The 18,105-nt window shown below is 34.1% G+C and overlaps 3 protein-coding genes across 7 annotated transcripts; 2 read left to right on the plus strand and 1 right to left on the minus strand.

Annotated features, from left to right (window-relative positions):
* The first annotated feature begins 543 nt into the window (after positions 1–543).
* LOC110416422 (basal transcription factor complex subunit-like protein) lies at positions 544–5,567 on the plus strand. 3 transcript variants are annotated; one of them, XR_016351232.1, is made up of 12 exons: positions 544–768; positions 859–947; positions 1,059–1,329; positions 1,591–1,637; positions 2,581–2,748; positions 3,300–3,353; positions 3,459–3,527; positions 3,799–3,875; positions 4,334–4,429; positions 4,670–4,788; positions 5,093–5,228; positions 5,347–5,567. XR_016351232.1 is itself a non-coding variant. In XM_021428420.2 (12 exons), exons 1-11 carry the CDS (start codon positions 738–740, stop codon positions 4,740–4,742), a joined length of 891 nt encoding a protein of 296 aa, XP_021284095.1. In that variant the 5' UTR covers positions 545–737; the 3' UTR covers positions 4,743–4,788; positions 5,093–5,562. The 3 variants fall into 3 exon arrangements, 2 of the variants coding, with proteins under 2 accessions (XP_021284094.1, XP_021284095.1); XM_021428420.2 differs by having other exon boundaries at positions 545–768; positions 2,581–2,618; positions 2,703–2,748; positions 5,093–5,562; XM_021428419.2 differs by having other exon boundaries at positions 5,093–5,565.
* A 397-nt stretch (positions 5,568–5,964) lies between these two features.
* Positions 5,965–8,800, minus strand: LOC110416423 (elongation factor). The gene is made up of 6 exons (XM_021428421.2): positions 8,358–8,800; positions 8,182–8,290; positions 7,600–7,811; positions 7,490–7,517; positions 6,889–6,997; positions 5,965–6,219 (listed from the first exon to the last, which is right to left on the minus strand). The coding sequence occupies exons 1-6, from the start codon at positions 8,622–8,624 to the stop codon at positions 6,138–6,140; spliced, it is 807 nt and encodes a 268-aa protein (XP_021284096.1). The 5' UTR covers positions 8,625–8,800; the 3' UTR covers positions 5,965–6,137.
* Positions 8,801–10,183: 1,383 nt separating this feature from the next.
* On the plus strand, positions 10,184–17,978 carry LOC110417392 (translation initiation factor). 3 transcript variants are annotated; one of them, XM_021429728.2, is made up of 9 exons: positions 10,184–10,470; positions 10,750–10,855; positions 12,083–12,390; positions 12,553–12,658; positions 12,748–13,170; positions 13,261–13,337; positions 13,422–13,546; positions 16,753–17,007; positions 17,683–17,978. In XM_021429728.2, the coding sequence occupies exons 1-9, from the start codon at positions 10,328–10,330 to the stop codon at positions 17,703–17,705; spliced, it is 1,566 nt and encodes a 521-aa protein (XP_021285403.1). In that variant the 5' UTR covers positions 10,184–10,327; the 3' UTR covers positions 17,706–17,978. The 3 variants fall into 3 exon arrangements, with proteins under 3 accessions (XP_021285403.1, XP_021285400.1, XP_021285401.1); XM_021429725.2 differs by having other exon boundaries at positions 10,185–10,470; positions 12,748–13,176; XM_021429726.2 differs by having other exon boundaries at positions 10,189–10,470; positions 12,751–13,176.
* Positions 17,979–18,105: the final 127 nt, after the last annotated feature.

The following is an 18,105-nucleotide window of genomic DNA, read 5'->3' on the forward strand; positions in this document are numbered from 1 at the left end:
GCCTCTGGATCCAACCGTATCAAGTTATTATGATTGTTCTTTCAGTAGCTGCGTTTATGAGTTACGTCAGTGACGTTAATGTTTCACAAGATGTTTTTGGTTTTGCATGGTTCATTTTCAGACAGGCCAGATGGTAAAGCTCGTTCCAGTGTTGGGTGCACAGAACACATGCTTCCTAATTCAAGTAGTTGCTTTGCTCAGTGGTATATAGTTAAGTAGCATTACGAGCAGGGCATTAGGTTTTGTGGAAGACAAAATTGAAATGCTGTCAGATTGCCACCAGGAGTATATTGAGCAAGTGGATCCAACAATACAAATAAATTGGTCAAGCTGGCAACAGTATCCGAACACTCAATTAGTTCCTAGTGTCTTCATTTTTCTATCCCACCATATAGGTTTTTTTTTTTAAAAAAACGGGCATCTTATTCAGAAATAAAACTAGTATTCCATTCCAAAGGGGCCCAATTGAGCCATCTGAAATTATCCCTTAAGAAATGGGGACTCTGCTCTTCGGCCCATTTTATGCAAAACCCAGCACTGTACTCAGCTCAGCAGTCAACAGCTCGAAGAACAGAAACAATTTCATTTCTAGTTAGATGTGCTCCCTAATTTCCCAGGAATCCAATTCACTGAAATCAAATGACCAAATTTGCTGATAAAATTAAAAAAGAAAAAACCCCAACAATCTTGGAATAATAAAAAAAGAAAAGAAAAGAGTAGCAAAAGCTGCCTTCTCCATGGCTTCAGCTCCTTCCAAGCTCTATGCAGGTTCCCCCTTGTTTATTTTGACTGATTTCCTTGTTGGGTTTTTCGTTTTGATAATTTTTGTGTTTATTATTATGTTATTTGTTGTTGCAGATGATGTTAGCCTTGTGGTGGTTTTGGTAGACACTAACCCATTTTTCTGGAGGGCTTCTTCGCTCTCTTTCTCTCAGTTTCTTTCTCATGTAATCTCTCTCTCTCTCTCTCTTCTATCCATAACCCTAAAATAAGGCAAACCACGATCGACATGAATTGACTGTTACATTTTATTAATTTGTATGTTGGTATTTGTATAGGTTCTTGCATTTTTGAATGCAATATTGACTCTGAATCAACTAAACCAAGTCGTGGTTATTGCTACTGGATATAATTCTTGTAACTATATCTTCGATTCGTCTTCCGATTTGAACCAGAGTTTTGAGAATGGGAGAATGCCTGTTATGTGCTCCAGCCTGTTGCAAAAGTTGGAGGAGTTTCTTATTAAAGACGAGCAGTTGAGTAAGGAGGTACCCGAGGGAAGGATTAAGTCTTCCCTCTTGTCAGGGTCATTGTCAATGGCTCTTTGCTGTATCCTTTCTGCTACTTTAGTGCTTTATTTACTTCTTTTGATGTTAATGTTTGGTTTCTTCGTGCTAAACATTGTTGTTTTGAAACTGAATGCTTTATAGTGGTTATAGTGTTATAGAGCTATTTAAAGGAATTGGTTGTTTAATACCAAGTGATGTTGTGTGGGCAGTTATTATTCAGTTGCACAGAAAGTGCACCAAAGAAAGAACACCCTGTGAATATGTCCTTTACAAGTTGTTTGATTTAAGTAGATTTTAATAGATATACAGAGAGTGTTTCGTTCAGGAGCCCTCCATCCGCATCCTCGAGTGAGTCTCTGATTACTTGATTACAATTTGATTTATTTTCCAAGTTTGATAATTTGCATCTGAAATTTTATCCATCAATTATGCGTCACTACACATTGTAAAACTCTTTCATGTGCTCTATGAAACTGAATATTATTATTATTATTATTATTATTATTTGCTTGGTGCTACAGTTCTACTACAATAAAAATTATAGATACACACATTTTTCTTTTTCTTTTTTTATTTTCCGTAATTGCACACGGCTTAAATATGTTCATATAAATTGCACACACATCTACATCACTCGTTAAATATTAGTGCTGGTGGGAATTCATCTGTCTTCTTATAGTCAATGTGTCATCTTTAGAACAATTTGTATAATGCTAGCATGAGGTGTTTTTTCTTCCATGATTATTAGTTGGATGTATATAGCATTCTCATTTTTCAATTGCTCATGTTAGTGCGTCATCTTCTCTTATATTTGCTTCTTATGAGATCAAAAGGTAATGCTTGTATCATGGTAACCTGGTCCAGGACATCTGCAAGGACAGTGCAGTTTATATCATTGTTGGTAATATTGACCACAGTTGCTAGATTAACTGTGGGCCAAACTATACAGCACTTTTGGAATGTTAATTTTCTCAGTTATTGAGCAACAATAAAGAGAGAAATATATTGGTTTAAGCATACAAGGTTATATAGTTGTGAATGCTGTAAATGAATGCTAGACAATATAATTTCCTTGTTGCATATTCTTCAAAAAATAAGAGTGGCTTAATTTCAAACAGTAAGGGAATAGCCATATTCAAACCTAGAAGAAAATGGAGAGTTTCTGTGGACGGTGTTAGAGAAAACACTAAACATGTGCAAGTTTAACCGACTTATGGTAGTGGATTTTGATGTATTCCTTCTTTAGTTTTTATTACTCTGTTTTCGGTAGTTTACTGACATATGTGGGCAGATCTTATGCTTGCAGGGATCACCAGATGGACCTGAACAGTACGTTCTTTTTAATATATTATCTGTTATTTACAGTTTCCTACTCTGGCTGTTAGACTCGAATAAAGGTTTTCTTCTTTTCAGATATGTTGCAATCATGAATGCGATATTCTCTGCCCAACGCTCTATGGTACTTGATGTTGCATCTATTATTTCTTTCTCATTGTTTCAATTTTTCTTTCCCAAAATTTGTTGTTTCTCATATTTTGCCAGTTCATTATCAGACTAAATTCGACCTACTCTGTGCTTTGCTTATGATGCTTAGAATAACTTTAGATAACTGAATTAGTTGTGAAGTTAATTTTCCTTGACTTCTGATATTCTATTCTTTCTACCTCTCGTAACAGCTGTTTGAATTGTTTAGGGATGCATATTCAGGATATCACCATGACAGCTCATGGTTGGTTATTTGATCTTAAACTTCTAGTGGAAAAATTATTATTTTCATTCCACCACTCCTATCTTGTTTTATAGTAGGATGATTTACATGATGTTTGTTGGTGAAATTTGAATCATTTCTTTAAGTTTGTGGCTGTCATGTTTATTTTTCTCACTCTCTCACTCCCTATAAATATGAATACACACAGACGTGTGCATCCACAACACATTTATTTATTATATGGATGTGTAGTTTGTCTTTCTTCAAATGTATTCATGTTGTTAATGTGCTTCTTCCTGCAGGTTCCTATAGATTCTTGTTACATGGGTGCTCAGAATTCTGCCTTCCTGCAGCAGGTATTGCACCTTTAGTAACTCATTATTAATGACCTGGCATTGCAAACAGACATTGGTCTTCCTCTCTTACTTCTACTGATACTCTTTGATGCATGGGAGTTTTAGGCTTCGTACATAACTGGTGGTGTACATCATAAACCTCAACATTTGGATGGGCTGTTTCAATATCTCATGGTATGTTGTTTTTTCAATTGACAGCAACTTGAATTTATAATTTAAAGTCTGGTTTGTTGCCATGAATTGATACCCTCTTGTACAGATTGATGAACACAACATGATTTCTTGAACAATATGTTTTATACTGTACTTGTTTCTGAGAACAGTACTTGCGGCCTTGCATAGTGCTAAAAGTGTCCTTTTCTTGATAAATGTTTCTCAAAGTGCATTTGGTTGATGAAAATTTAAGCACATTATTGTACTAATATGTTGTTGGCCTTCTCTGCAGACTATTTTTGCTACTGACTTGCATTCTCGCAGTTTTTTACACCTTCCAAAGCCTGTCGGTGTAGATTTCCGTGCCTCGTAAGTTTTGCTAATTGTTAATTGTGTATATTGCAAAACCATTCTTATTTTTTATGGATGTACTCGTTTTCTCTCATACTTCTAAAACATGTATTTGTCCTATTGATTATAGATTATGTTAGTGAAATATTAACGAAGAAAACAAGCTGATATCATGCTTAGTCCTTTAAGAAAAGGTAAGGTAAGGCATAGCAGTAACTCTAGCTGAAACACCATAAATATCCTTTTTTAACAATTTTTTTGGCATTACTAGGACAGAGAGAGTATTAGATTTATTTTTCCTTTTCCTTTTTCTTTTCTTAAAGTATGGTCCTAACTATATGTTGCTGAGTTAACATAACTGCATAAGGCCTTATATCCCAATAGATTCTCCCAGTTAATCACATGTCACTTCTCATGCTCTTGTTGCTTTAACTTTAAATTATGAAATTCACTTGATTGAATTCTTGAATTTGCAGATGTTTTTGCCATAAAAATACCATTGACATGGGTTACATATGTTCCGTATGTTTGTCAATTTTCTGCAAGCATCACAAGAAATGTTCGACCTGTGGGTAAGCATATATTACTTTTCTAGCTGCAAGTTAGATTCTGTAATTTATTTTCTGCTCCCAAAAGTATTCATGCTCTCATCTATTGAACAATTAAAAAAAGAACAGTTCATTCTCATGCTTTTCTTGATAACAGTAGAATAGCCATCATCCTTTTCTCTTCTTGAAAATCCCAGATATCATTTGACCTTCCTGGCAAAGAATCATCCTCATATTCAAAGTTGATTTTTATTGTAACTGCAGGTCGGTATTTGGTCAGGCTCAATCTGAGGCTGCTTCAGCATCTGACAAAAAGAGAAAGACTCCAGAAACATAAAGTTAACTGAGAAGGCTACGAAAGTTCTATTATCTACTAAACTTTGGTGAGTATTTCATGCTTGGCAATTGTTGTTTCATTCTGGACATTGCACAGTTTCCCTGTTTTATTTACAAGCAATTGTTACATACATCTTGGTTTCTTGTGAGAGCAACAGCATTTGCATGTGCAAAAATTGATACCTACACAGAATTTGTATGACACAAATAATAAAATGTTAAGGATTGAGCTACCATTTAAAGATTTTATCTTCTCACAAACTCATGTATGTTGCAAAAGTTCTAGATGATTATTTTTCCATACATTTTGATTTTCTTCTCGACCTGTAGTCTAATTCTGCTATTTATCAGTGCTCATGCTCATGGCAAAAGAGGGGGCGGCATTGGGTGAATGCAGACCAGAGATTTTGCTCCTCCTACCATGAATTCCCTGCTAACCTTCATAAGAGTTGGATAGTTTTGAGATAAGATTTTAATACATACAAAGGCATGCCTCCTTTCCTCTTCTTTCTACCGTTCCTCCACCAAACAGCTGAAGCTAATTAGCAGCAGGGATGCTTTATTGGTTTTAGAAACATTAACTCGTGCTAAACCTGCAATTTCAGGAACTAATAAAGAAGAAGAAATGGTCAATATAGCTTTCCATATGAGCCCTTTTCCAATTTTATTTTACCAATGTTCTTGCAACAAGCTTAGGACCTGTTTAGTGTTGGGAAATGCTTATCATTGTGCAACTTAAATTATCTCTTAATAAGTTAGTTACTTTTAGTATAACTTGATTATAATTTTTGGATATCTTTGTTTTTGAGTTTTTATGAAAAATTGGAATCCCAAATCTTGATAGCAACATAAATTATATTGAGTGTGAAAATTAAAGATGGAAAATTGAAAACATTTTCCAAAGCAAAAGGGGCAAGACATGGACCGGCTCTGGTCAGTCTCAGGTGATCACAAAATGCACATGATTTTGAGCAAGTAACCCCGACAGATTCTGATAAAATGATTACAGAACGGAATTGCCTTAGTAGTTGATCATCTACATTATAAGGAGCCATCCAGGGTGGTCCAGATGGTAAGTTTACCATATCCAATTATGCCGACGTCGCACACTTGATCAACTACAATATGTTTGTGGAGGTGATTCATCAGCTGATCAATTTTGTGATGATGATGAATGTCTCCCAACCAAACAACTTGACCATCTTTCCTTCTACAAGCGAATATGAGCAGCAGAGCATGGGCTGAATCAATCCAATTATCCATTAAAAGCGTGGTACCAATTCAAACGTATTTACAATATTTACATTTACACCAACAATGACTTAACAAATCAAGCAAGAATCCCCAAGCATTAATATAGTTAAACAGACTTTTTCTCTGCTATACAGCAATTAATTCATAGAGCCCTCATTACAACTTTGCTGGTTGAGTTGATGCCCATTGCAGCAAGTTTCAGCACAGTACGTGTCCTATATAACCTGTCCACGTCAAAGAGAAATTGATATGTTAATTCATTAGATTAAAGATTACAATGGAACACAGCTAACACCCAGCACACCAAGCTTGAATTCTCAATGCCAAATCTAAAAGCACTCTTTCAGGTACCAAAATCTTCCACAAGACTCAAGATATGCAACTTTAGAGTACAAAGAATTACAGTTTCCAATCTTTAAATGTTTTGGTCCCCAATGCAAACATTGGGTTCTATAATATAGTACAATAGTCTATAAGTTTGTCTAAAATTTCCAAACGATTCTACAGGAACTTAAGAAGTTTACATATTCCGAAGATGTATAAAAGGTATAGTTGTTTCAATTAATAACAATCCCTCTATGCTTAAAAGGGTGTTGTGTGGGTTGGGGAAGCCATTTATACATTTCAGCCAGCTAACAGAGAAGCAGGCTCCATTAATCTTTAGTACTGATCTAATCCTACATGCAAATCTTGGACTTTGATTTTCCTAGAAAGGGAGTACGCATTATCACTAGGATCAAGGGCCAATGGTGTACAAAAAGATATATCAGCATGCTTGGCCTCTCAAGCAAAAACAACATCCATGCCATTCTTTTTTGACCTTGAGGGTATGAAAGGAGACTGACAAATACAAAAGGCAAAGAAACAATACTAGAAGGAACAGTGAAACACACCCAACCAGTGCAAGACCCCAGGTTGACAAGGTATAGAACAATTTTCCCGCATGCCAAATGCCCAAAACCTTCTCCAATTTGCTGACACCACCGAATGCTTTCAGCAGAGCTGCACATAAACTCACCACAATAAGTAACACAATTTAATATTCAAAATTGAATACAAGAACGAGGGACAAAAGCAAGATAATTTGTTATAAAACCAATGGAGGATGACACTCTGCTCAAATTCACCAGCGAGAGATTTTGAAATGTCAGCTAACAGACACGTAAAACAGAAAACACCTTTTCAGGTGTATAAACATCAAGGTTACCAGACATGAAAAATGGATGACACAACTAGAATTAAATGCATGGAATTTATTACATGCACAGTTGCCCACCCTCTACTATATAGGTTAATCATGGAGTAAATTGTAATCAATTTCCTCTTTATCAAAAGAATGAAACTGAAATAAATAGCATCAAATATCAGGAAGATTAACCCAGTCACCATGACAAAAAAGGTAAGCATACCAGGGAAAATAAATTATCTAGCATAGATCTATCAAACTACAAGTACTTAGGTAGTAAAGTCAGATGAATTAAGCAGCAAACTTACTTTTCTGCAGTTCTTCTGGTGTCAAAGTCTGCAATACCATGACAACGAACAAAAATGAGAATTCAGCATATGAAGTATATCTGAAAAAAATCATATCAGTAGCTACAAACCTGAGCTTTAGGGTTGGACAAAATGCATTTAGCCATAAAGTTAGCAACCCCATCCACAACATGCTCCTCACTAACAACAATGTAATTCTCATCATCAATTCCACTCCACTCTTCAACATTGCTTGGAACCATTTCATCAGTTACCCATACCCACCAGCTTGGCTCTTTTTGGTCGAGGTTTATCAGAATTTCAGCTGAATGCATATCATCCCCTAAGACAACAACAAACAAAAAAAAAATCATATCAACTAATCAAGTGATTTAGACATTCTTATTATAAAAGAAAAAAATTATTCGCCCAAGCATTCTATCATCCCAGCTATTCATCCCACCTGAAACTGTAACAATTTATTAGTCTAATTATGAATTTCTAGATGCATAATTCTTATAGATAGGTAGACTCGATCCTTAATTCATCTAAAACTATCTGAGACATCAGCAAGTTCAATTAGTTTTTTTTTTTTTAAATCAGCAAGTGCAATTAGTTGATACAGAAATGATGCGACTACAAGTAACATTACCCTGACATAAACTAATAGATTACACGATTAAAATCAATGAAAAGATTTAGTATATAAGAACCTGTAGCTTCCTTGAATGGAAACTCAACTAGAGTATTGGATTCGTTAAGAGATTTGAGTCGGGTCAAAAAATCTTTAGAATCCACGGTAGATACCAACCGAGCATAGAACTGCAATTAATTACATAATTAGGTTCCAGAAATTAGAAAACAAAACAAAATTACGGAATTTACGTACGTCTGGAGGACAATCGTTCAATACAGCAGGAGACTCAGATAGATTGTTGAGGAGTTTGAGGTTTTGTTCGAGAAGATTCCTGAGACGTCGATTTTCGGATCTTAGGGTTTCCAATTCTTTTTCGAGCTTGGAATTGTCATGGTTTTCGGGGCAATCATCGTCGTGTTTGTCGTGGTGGAGGTGGTGGCAACATTCCATGGCGGTCCACGCGACGTCGGCGACTTCGAGGACCGTCTTGGCAACCTCCACAGCTTCATGGCCGCCCATTGTTCTTCGACGGGAAACCCTAAAATGCTGAACTCTTTTCTGGATTTGGGGATGATGATGATTTGAAGACGAAGAGATGGTTGTCGTTTCACGTTTGCGTGTCCCAAGGCAGTGTGTAACCGTGATCCGCTTTTGTTTAATGTTGTCACTGTGCGAGATTATGTGGACTACCCCTTCAATTATTGTTTCATACTATTCTTTTATCACAGTTTTACGTTTATTTCTTCTTTAATATTCTTGTTGCTTAAATTTCCAGCATAAAATGGATTAGATATATTTATATTTATTCATATATTATTTGTCTATACATATAAAAATTAGCATTTAAGTACAAATAAAGCCATAAATTCTTACAAAAAAAGCAATAAATAAATTTTAATCATGATACATTGAATTCCTTAAGGTTATATGATTATGAATAGAAGTGATATAAGTAAATGTATTTCTTTCCATTTTTGTTAAGTATTTGTTACTTGTTAGATTTTTTACTCGAATCCTAGCATATGATAAGGTATTTGAATTATATAAATACTTGATTAAATTTTGAAATTGTTATTCAAATTTGTACTTGAATATTTCAAACACCACTTATTAAATACTCGAACTCATTAAATATTCAATTAAAATAAATTTAAAATTAAATTATATATATTATTAATGTTCATTCATACAAAAATTAAAAGTTTAAAAAATGTTTAAAATAGTATCTCAAAATATTACATATAAAACTAAAATTTAATATTAAAAATTATTATTTATAATCAAATTTAAATCATAGATATGTTAAAATTATTACCCGAACCCTTAATAGATAATAATATTATTACTTAAACCCATTATATAATTTTTTACTAAATTAAATCAGACAATGAGAACATCCCATTACAAAGTATGTACATCCATCCTTAAACTTCCATGTGTTTGTGAACTATGATTGTGACTTTGCATTGCATGTGGAACCCAATTATTTCCCCATTAAAACAAATCTTTCCTATCTGTTCTTATTTTGAGATGATAATTTAAGTAACGAAATCATGAAAATTGAAATGAACTTGAGTATAGATAAAATAGTTTTACATGAGCTTTTTTCTTTTTATATAAAATTTTTTGACAAGTAAAAAATATTGAAAGTTAAATGCAAAAAATTTTATAATAATAAATTATTAATAACATTTGATTTGATAATAATTTAGGTATTTCATCGTATTGTATTATATATTTTTTATTAAATATGATATAATATATTGATTTAGATCGTGATATATGATATTAATAATATAAAAATAAAGTTTTTTATAGCATTTGATTCAATAATTATATATTATATCAGTTCGAAAAACAGAATTTGAAAGCGTTCTCAAGAAGAAATAACATTATTTTCCAATTAAAAAAGTATAACAATTATTTTAAGTAATGGGAAAAAGAAGTAATACAATGATGTCACGCAAGAAAAGCGTGGATACGCATGTGCTCAGAATAACTCTCGTACTTACAAACGTTTTTCCAAAGCTTAACCCGCTTGCATTAGGAGATCTACGGCATATACAAAATTTGAACCTTCACTTTGGTTTTATCATTCTACACCCGGCTACAACGTATCAATTCCTTCTACCCCTTTTTTACTCTTCCCCCTTGTGTCAAGGTTTTAGCACACTGTCTTTCTCTCTCTAAACCAGTACGAGTTCCGAAACCTCCTTCGACAAATGGCAGCGGAGGTGCACGATAGCCTGGCACCCGAAACCGACGACAAGGAAGCGGTGGAACCGACGGCGGCGTCGGAGGATATCGAGTCACGAATTACCACAGCCATGCGCTCTCGTGTTGGCCACTTCAAGGAACAAGCCGAGTACACGCACTCTCTCTCTGGCTCTTTGTTCTTTATACGCTCCATAAATAGGCTTTCGATTTCGAATTCACAAGTTTGTGAAATTCGCTTTTCTGGTGAATAAAAGACTCGAATTCTAGGGATTTTTTAGTTGTTTTGGGCTGGTATTTTAAGGGTTTTATTTGAATTATTCTGAATAATGTGAATATCGAGTATAGTATTGGAATATTTGTTTTAATTTTAAGCTTGTTTTACTCGATCGTTTTGTTTAATTTGATTTTTGTTTTCTTTGTTGGTAAGTTCGTTAACATTCGAGGGAGTTCGAAGATTGTTAGAGAAAGACTTGGGGTTAGAGACGTTTGCATTGGATGTTCGCAAGAGATTCGTCAAGCAATGCCTGCTAAAGGTACCCTTTTATTTTTGGTTTTTTTTTCTAAATTTCGGAATTTCTTCTCTGCCACTTTTACTTTTTTTTTTTTTTTGATAAGATGCTTTCTCTTATTTAGGCTTCATGTAAGTTTACTCATACTTTGCTACTTGCTTTTCACTTGTAAAAGCAAAATGTGTGTTTTAGCTACAAAAGCCTATACTATTTTCGGAAAATAAAAAATAAAAAAGTGTATTTTTTTTATTGGAAAATGCATGATTTTAGTTTTCCATTGAACGTTTATGTTATAATTGGTATTGTTATTAGGTATGCTTTGTTTATTTATCTAGGTGTTGTTTGATAAACTGAAAAAATTTAGCATTGAAAAATTAAGTACTGGTATGAAAGTTTTTTGGTATGCTACAAAGAATTAATATTGAGTAGATTTTTTTATTAAGTATTGTGTAAAAGAGAGATTTTGTTAAAGTTAAAAAAAAAAAGAATAAATGTTTTGAAGGAAAAAAAAAGGTTAATGTAATTAAATAACAAATTCTTTCTATAACAAAATTGAATAAATATAGCTAAAAGCTACTTAAGATTTTCAACACTTTTTCATTGAAAATCTTTCATTAAGTGGTTTCTCAAAATGAATTATCAAATGCATTGCGAAAAATTAAATCTTTGAAAATTTTAATTTTCAATCGTTTATCAAACACATCTTAATTTTTTTTTATTTGCTGCTAGAGTGAAAATGTAAAATGTGCAATTGGATGCAAAATGCATGATTTTGCTTTTATATAAAATAATTATGTTGGAATTGATGTTACATTTTATTTATTTGTATATTTACTATCAATCATGATTTTGCTTTTACTTCATTATTTATAATAATTTTTGAGTGAATAAGAGGTAACTAGACTTTGTTTTTTCTACTATCCTTTACTTGATTTTAGATAGAATATTCTGCAATTTCTATCCCCAGTTTTATGAAATAATGATATCTTCTGTTTTTAAAGTTTCTATGGACTTACAAGACCACGTGGGTTAGAGAAAACTATTGATGAACTGGCCTACTAGTTTGGGATAGAGCTTTAGTTGATTTGGGAATGATAGAAGTCACAAATTTTGTCGCTGCTGGTGTACTTCGATATTAATAATGTTATATAAGGAGGCATTGCAATGTGAATGCTTACTTGAAAGGTTTAATTTCATTTTCTCAGCTCACTTTTTACCTGATCAATATATTTAATCCATTGTTTATTACAGTGCTTAGATGGTGGTGATGACGATGATGCCCCCAAGAGTTCTGGTGAAACTGGGGAGAAAAACGTAAGTACAACCACTGAAGTAACAGAATCACCGAAAGCAAGACAATCAAAGAAAGATGTAAAGGAAGCTTTCTCTGAAGATGAGGAGAAATTGGAAGACTCTCCAGTTTTGGGCCTTTTGACTGGACACAAGACTACAAAAACAGAAACCACTGAAACTGAGACTAAAGAAAATAAAGATGTTTCTGAGAGTACAATAAAAAAAGCGATAAAAAAAAGAGCTTCTTATGTTGAAGCTAATTCGGAGTAAGCTTCTAAATTGTTGGATTGGTGGTTGTTAGTCATAATAAAATTGCTTGTGCATCATGTTGCATCGTAGTGCTTTATATGCTATCTTTTTCCAGTGTTTATGGTAAACTAGGTTTTACATTAAATCATTTCTTTGCTGTTGATCTTTTGATATTTCAGTAAAGTCACAATGGCTGGTCTTCGTCGGCTTTTGGAGGAAGATCTTAAACTTGATAAGTATACACTCGATCCATACAAGAAGTTTATAACTGAACAATTAGATGAGGTGGGCATAATTTGTTTGTGAGAAGTCAATTTAGCTTCCTAAAGTATTATGTTCATCATAGCTTTCTTGTGATTTTCTCTGTTGATTAGCAGGTATTAAAGTCTGGCGAAGTTTCTGCGCCTGCTAGTGTGGTTAAGAAAAACAATCTGAAGAAAAATTCTCAGAGCAAAGCCTCTAGAAAGGTCAGCAAGAAAGTGAGTTCTGCTTCATCAGGAAGCGAGAGTGACGAAGAAGAGGAAGAGGAAGATGAAGATGAAGATGAAGATGAAGTTGAAGATGAAGATGAAGAGGAGGAGGAAGAAGAAGTGAAACCCAAAAAGAAGATCAGTGCGAAAGGGAAGATTAAGAACTCTGAAGGTCTTAAAAAACGGAAAATACCTACAAAAGAGGCAGAGATGCCTAGCAAGAAGAGAAGCAAGCATGCAGAATTGATTTCAGATGACAATAGTGATGCAGAAGACAGTGGGAGTGTCTCAGATGATGGTCGCTCTCGATCTTCTGCTGCAAAAGTGGTGAAGGTCTTGCTTCCTATTGTTCATTTTCTGTCCAAAATCTATGTTCTGATAAATTAAGCGTTTTATAATCTTATTACTGACGTGCAGAGAAAAGAAACTTCCACTCCAGTATATGGGAAACATGTGGAACATCTGAAGTCAGTTATCAAATCATGTGGGATGAGGTTTTACTGCACTGGCCTTTTGTGAATCTTGATCTTTGTCAAGGTTGACCATAAGTGTATTCTTATTACTTATTTTATTTACAGTATTCCTCCCTCAATCTACAAGAGAGTCAAACAGGTACCTGAGAATAACCGTGAAGCCCAACTCATAAAGGAACTGGAGGAGATTCTTTCTAAAGAAGGATTGTCTTCAAATCCTTCTGAAAAAGGTGAGGATTCTAACCTCTATACAACTGTTGATGGTTACTTTCATTTATGAAGTTGATCTTGTTTGGAAGGATCTTTGTCACTGGGAATAAATGGTATAAAGGTTTGTTATATCATTAATAAGCTCTTTAATGCTTAGATAAAATGTTAGAAAGGGGGGAAAAGTTTTTTAGCTGAGTTTTTCATCTCATTGTTTATAGATGCCTTCACCATCCATGGGTAGGGATGATGATAATGACCATATATTAGTAGAGTACTAATACCTATGTGAAAATGAGTTAATGAGTGCGTGCCTGTTTTTTTTTTCTTCCTCATATTATCTTTTATGGGGAACTTACTTAGTCTTTGATGTAGCTGGAAGTTTTAGGGCAATTAGAACTCAACAATTAGGCTTGAATGGGTTTGATCGTGTTTGGAACAATAAAAAGATAATTGGGTTCTAAAGAAACCTCTTGAATAAAAATTCAGAATAAACAAAGATGATAATAATAACCCTCAATCTAGGATCAACTATTTATAATAGCTAAGATAAATCCTAATTAAATAGTAATCCTAATCCTAAATAAAGACTTAAAGTACTACAATGCTAATAAAGATAGAAAAAAATATCTCAAACTAAATAAAATAAAGAAAATAAAATCCTAAGCTAATGAAAATACTAAATAAAATAGAATTCTTGATACGCCTGTATCAGTCCCCTCGAGTTAGAAAAACACTCGGTTCCGACGAGTAGGCCTTAACATGCTTCTCACAGATATTTGGATTTACTTGTTTCAATTCCTCTTCATTACTAACTTCAGCTTCAAAATTTTCAGTACCCAACAATTTTGCTGCTTGTGGGGCTTGAAGTTACCAATTGCTTAGCTTCTCTTTTAAGAGGATAAAAGTATACCTCTTGTTGTCCTTGTAGAAGGAATAGGTATTGGCTTCGTCTTATGATCCATATCATGATCATACAACCAAGGTCTACCAATAAGAATATAACCTATATCCATTGGCACAACATCACATAAAGCCTCATTATCCAAGTTACCTTCGATAGTGAATTTCGCCAAACATTGAGTAGTTACCGGTAGCCCATGTCCTTTCTTTAGCCACCTAATCTTGTAAGGATGAGGTTGTTTGCCTGTAAGAAGCTTCAATTTGTCTACCACCTCTTTGAAATAATATTTTGGATGCTTCCTCCATCAATAACAAGGTCAACAACTTTACCTTCACAAACAACACGTGTGCAAAAAATACTTCGCCGCCTCCAATCTTCTGCTTCCTCATTGATTGTTGTAGTCATCACTTTTCGTACCACTAAGGACTCACCTTGTGCAGGATACACATCAATTTCCTCTATTTCCTCATCATGTTTATAATAAATGGGTTCTAATTCCTCCCTAAATTCTACTAAGTTCGTCATTCTTTGTGAGCAAGCAAATGAAGTGTCCCTTCTCCCCACGAGTAAAACATTGAATATGGGAATTTCTGCTTCCTTTATTTGTAGAACAACCAGAACTGTTTTGTCCACCATATGACATTATACTCTTGCCTTTATCATTCTTTTCAACATTGGTTGCACCCTATTAGTTTTATTGGTTGTGGTAGCCTTTTGATAATTTTGTTGGGATGTTTGGTAGCCTTGTCTTGCTCTAGATCGTTTTGCCAATGGGTGACATATAAAGGCTTTCTAGCACCATAGCGTGAAACTCGATTTTCAGCTGCTCAAGCATATTGATGAGCATTTTCAATATTGTACAAACGAACTACTCCCATCTCATCTCTAATAGAATGATTCAAATCAGCAAGATAACGAGAAGTAATTTGTTCGTTACTCTCTGTTAACCCAACCCGAATTAATAGTTTATTGAACTTCGATGTATATTCGTCAACAGTGATGTTATTTTGTTTCAAACGATGAAACTTTTCATATAATTCCATAGTATAATCAGCAGGTAAAAATTACTTTCATAATTTACTTTTCATGTGCTCCCAAGTGCTGATTTTAAGCTTCCCTTGTCGTGCACGTTCATTTTCAACTCTTCCATCATTGAAGTGTAGGCTTCAATTTCAGTGTTACAAATAGCACTTTTTGATTTTCTGCTATGGATTTCCAATCAAAGTAATTTTCCAAACTGGCTTCTTAATCCAAATAATCCTTTGTATGAAACTTCCCATGGAAATCAACTACTTCAACTTGATTTCTCCACCATATAAACCAAGGCTGTGTAGTAACCGGCCCTCCAATCCAACTATTGTCGCTTAATTTGCGGGTCTATCTTCATGAGAGGGGTTCTCGTTCTCAAAATCATTATCATCATCCTCAAGATCATGAATCTCAAGGGGTTGGGGTCACCTTTCGAATACTCCATTCGGGCTCTCACTGGTTCTTGACTTTGCAAGGCTTGCACAGTCTGAGTCAAGTCATCAATCATTCTTTGCATCTCTGCCAACTTAACTTGTTAGGGTTGATTGCCTCTACCTCAACCTCTGCCTCGGCCAACCTGTCTCCTAGCTAAAAGTCCTTGTAGGATAGTAGGATTGTTTGCTTTGATACCACTTTGATGTAGTCGGAAGGTTTAGGGCAATTAAAACTCAACAATTAAGCTTGAATGGGTTTGATTGTGTTTGGAACAATAGAAAGATAATTGAGTTTTAAAAAAACCTCTTGAATAAAAATTCAGAATAAACAAAGATAATAATAATCTTCTATCAAGGATCACCTATTTATCATAGCTAAGATAAATTCTAATCAAATAGTACTTTTAATCCTACATAGACTTAAAGTACTAAAATTCTAATAAAGATAGAAAAAAGAATCTCAAACTAAATAAAATAAAGAAAATAAAATCCTAAGCTAATGAAAATACTAAATAAAATAGAATTCTTGATGCGTTGCATCAGTCTTACGTGTCATTGTTTGGTTGAAAATATCTGTGGCCGTGTACTAAGAAAGCTTGATGACATTTGCTTCAGATGTAATAGGAAATTTTTAATGATGGGGTATACATCATTTATCTACAAGTTGATTGCTGGTTTTTAGTATTAGACAGGAAAATCTATAAAATTCACATGGGATTGCAGAGATTTCCACTCACACCTTACACCAAGTTGAATGCACTATGAATCATAGCTTGTGGGTTTTATCACCATCATTGTCATCATATTCTTCTACTCTTTTTTCTCCAATTCTATTAATAATAGGACTATTTTAAACTCTCAGAAATCAAGGAAGTCAAGAGGAGAAAAGAAAGAGCAAAAGAACTAGAAGGGATTGACACAAGTAATATTGTGTTAAGTTCACGTAGGAGGTCTACAACCAGTTTTGTTGCTCCACCAAAGCCCAAAATACCAAATGCAAGTGATGATGATGAAAGTGAAGAAAGTGACGAGGATGATGATGACGATGACGATGAAGATAATGATGCTGAAGACGGCGGTGATGAAGGCAACAGCCAAAGTGAAGGATCAGATGAAGGTGAGTATGAGGATTTGTTTGTTCACTTTGTTATAAAGTTGGGTAAAATACTTTCACTTTCTTAAGTTTTGATCAAAATTACACAAAGGTCTATTAGTTTTTGAAATGGACACTTCGCTTCAAAAAAATATATTTCGTTGGAGAAGTAAGTTCAGCCGTTAATAAACCGTTAATATTATCATTAACTTGCTAACGTGGCAAGGGTAAAAAGATAATTTTACTCTTGATTAATTTATATAATTATAATTATATAATTTTATTATTTTATTATTATTTTTATATATTGTTATTTTATTATTATTTTGGTGCATCTGAGTGGGGATAGGAGATTCAAAACTTAAGACAGTTTATGTTGTACTTTGGGAATCTATGATTGCACAGCTGGGCATGTGAAGGGTTTGTGACAGTTTTCTTAAGTGGGGCAATTCGGTACCATACGAGCACACACAATATTTATTAGTGTCATATATGTGGCTGTAGAAAAGCTATGGAATGTGAAATGGGACCGTTTAGTAGTGTAGTATCAGAGCATTTCTGACTAATCCAAATCTCTGGAAGTGAAACCAGAACATGCTGCAAACATCATTTCTTTAGTAACTATTAGTTAGATAGTAACTTGCATGTTGTAAGCTATTGTGTGTGTTCTCTTACACGATGTGAGTGTAATTTTTGCAGAAGAAGATGAAGACAGTGACTGAATCCTGCACAAGCCAAACTTGCAACGTGATGGCTGGCTCATTGACTGTTTTAAAGCATGATGCTGTATTATGTATCTCAATTTTTAATTTCTTACTAATATTTTCTGTTTTTTATTTGGTGTGGGAATAGATAGTCACTTGATAGAATGGATGACAGTCGATAGAGAAATTTGCTTTTATTTTTGTTAAATAGGATTGTCATATATTGTCGACTAATGTAGGGGCTTAGTTCCTCTTTCTTAGAAAGTTAAATTTTATTTTAAGTTAATGCCATTATTGCCTTTGGTTTTAAATGCGAGAAAGGCATGTGCTGCTTTTATCACCTGATTTAGGCTACCACCTTTAGAAGCTACGGTTTTTTAAGGAAAGAGGTTGCTTCGCCTTGCTTTTCTCCATTGAT

The sequence above is a fragment of the Theobroma umbraticum genome, unplaced genomic scaffold, assembly GCF_002168275.2.
Source record: "Theobroma umbraticum cultivar Fairchild unplaced genomic scaffold, ASM216827v3 scaffold_51.0, whole genome shotgun sequence".
Classification (NCBI taxonomy): domain Eukaryota; kingdom Viridiplantae; phylum Streptophyta; class Magnoliopsida; order Malvales; family Malvaceae; genus Theobroma; species Theobroma umbraticum.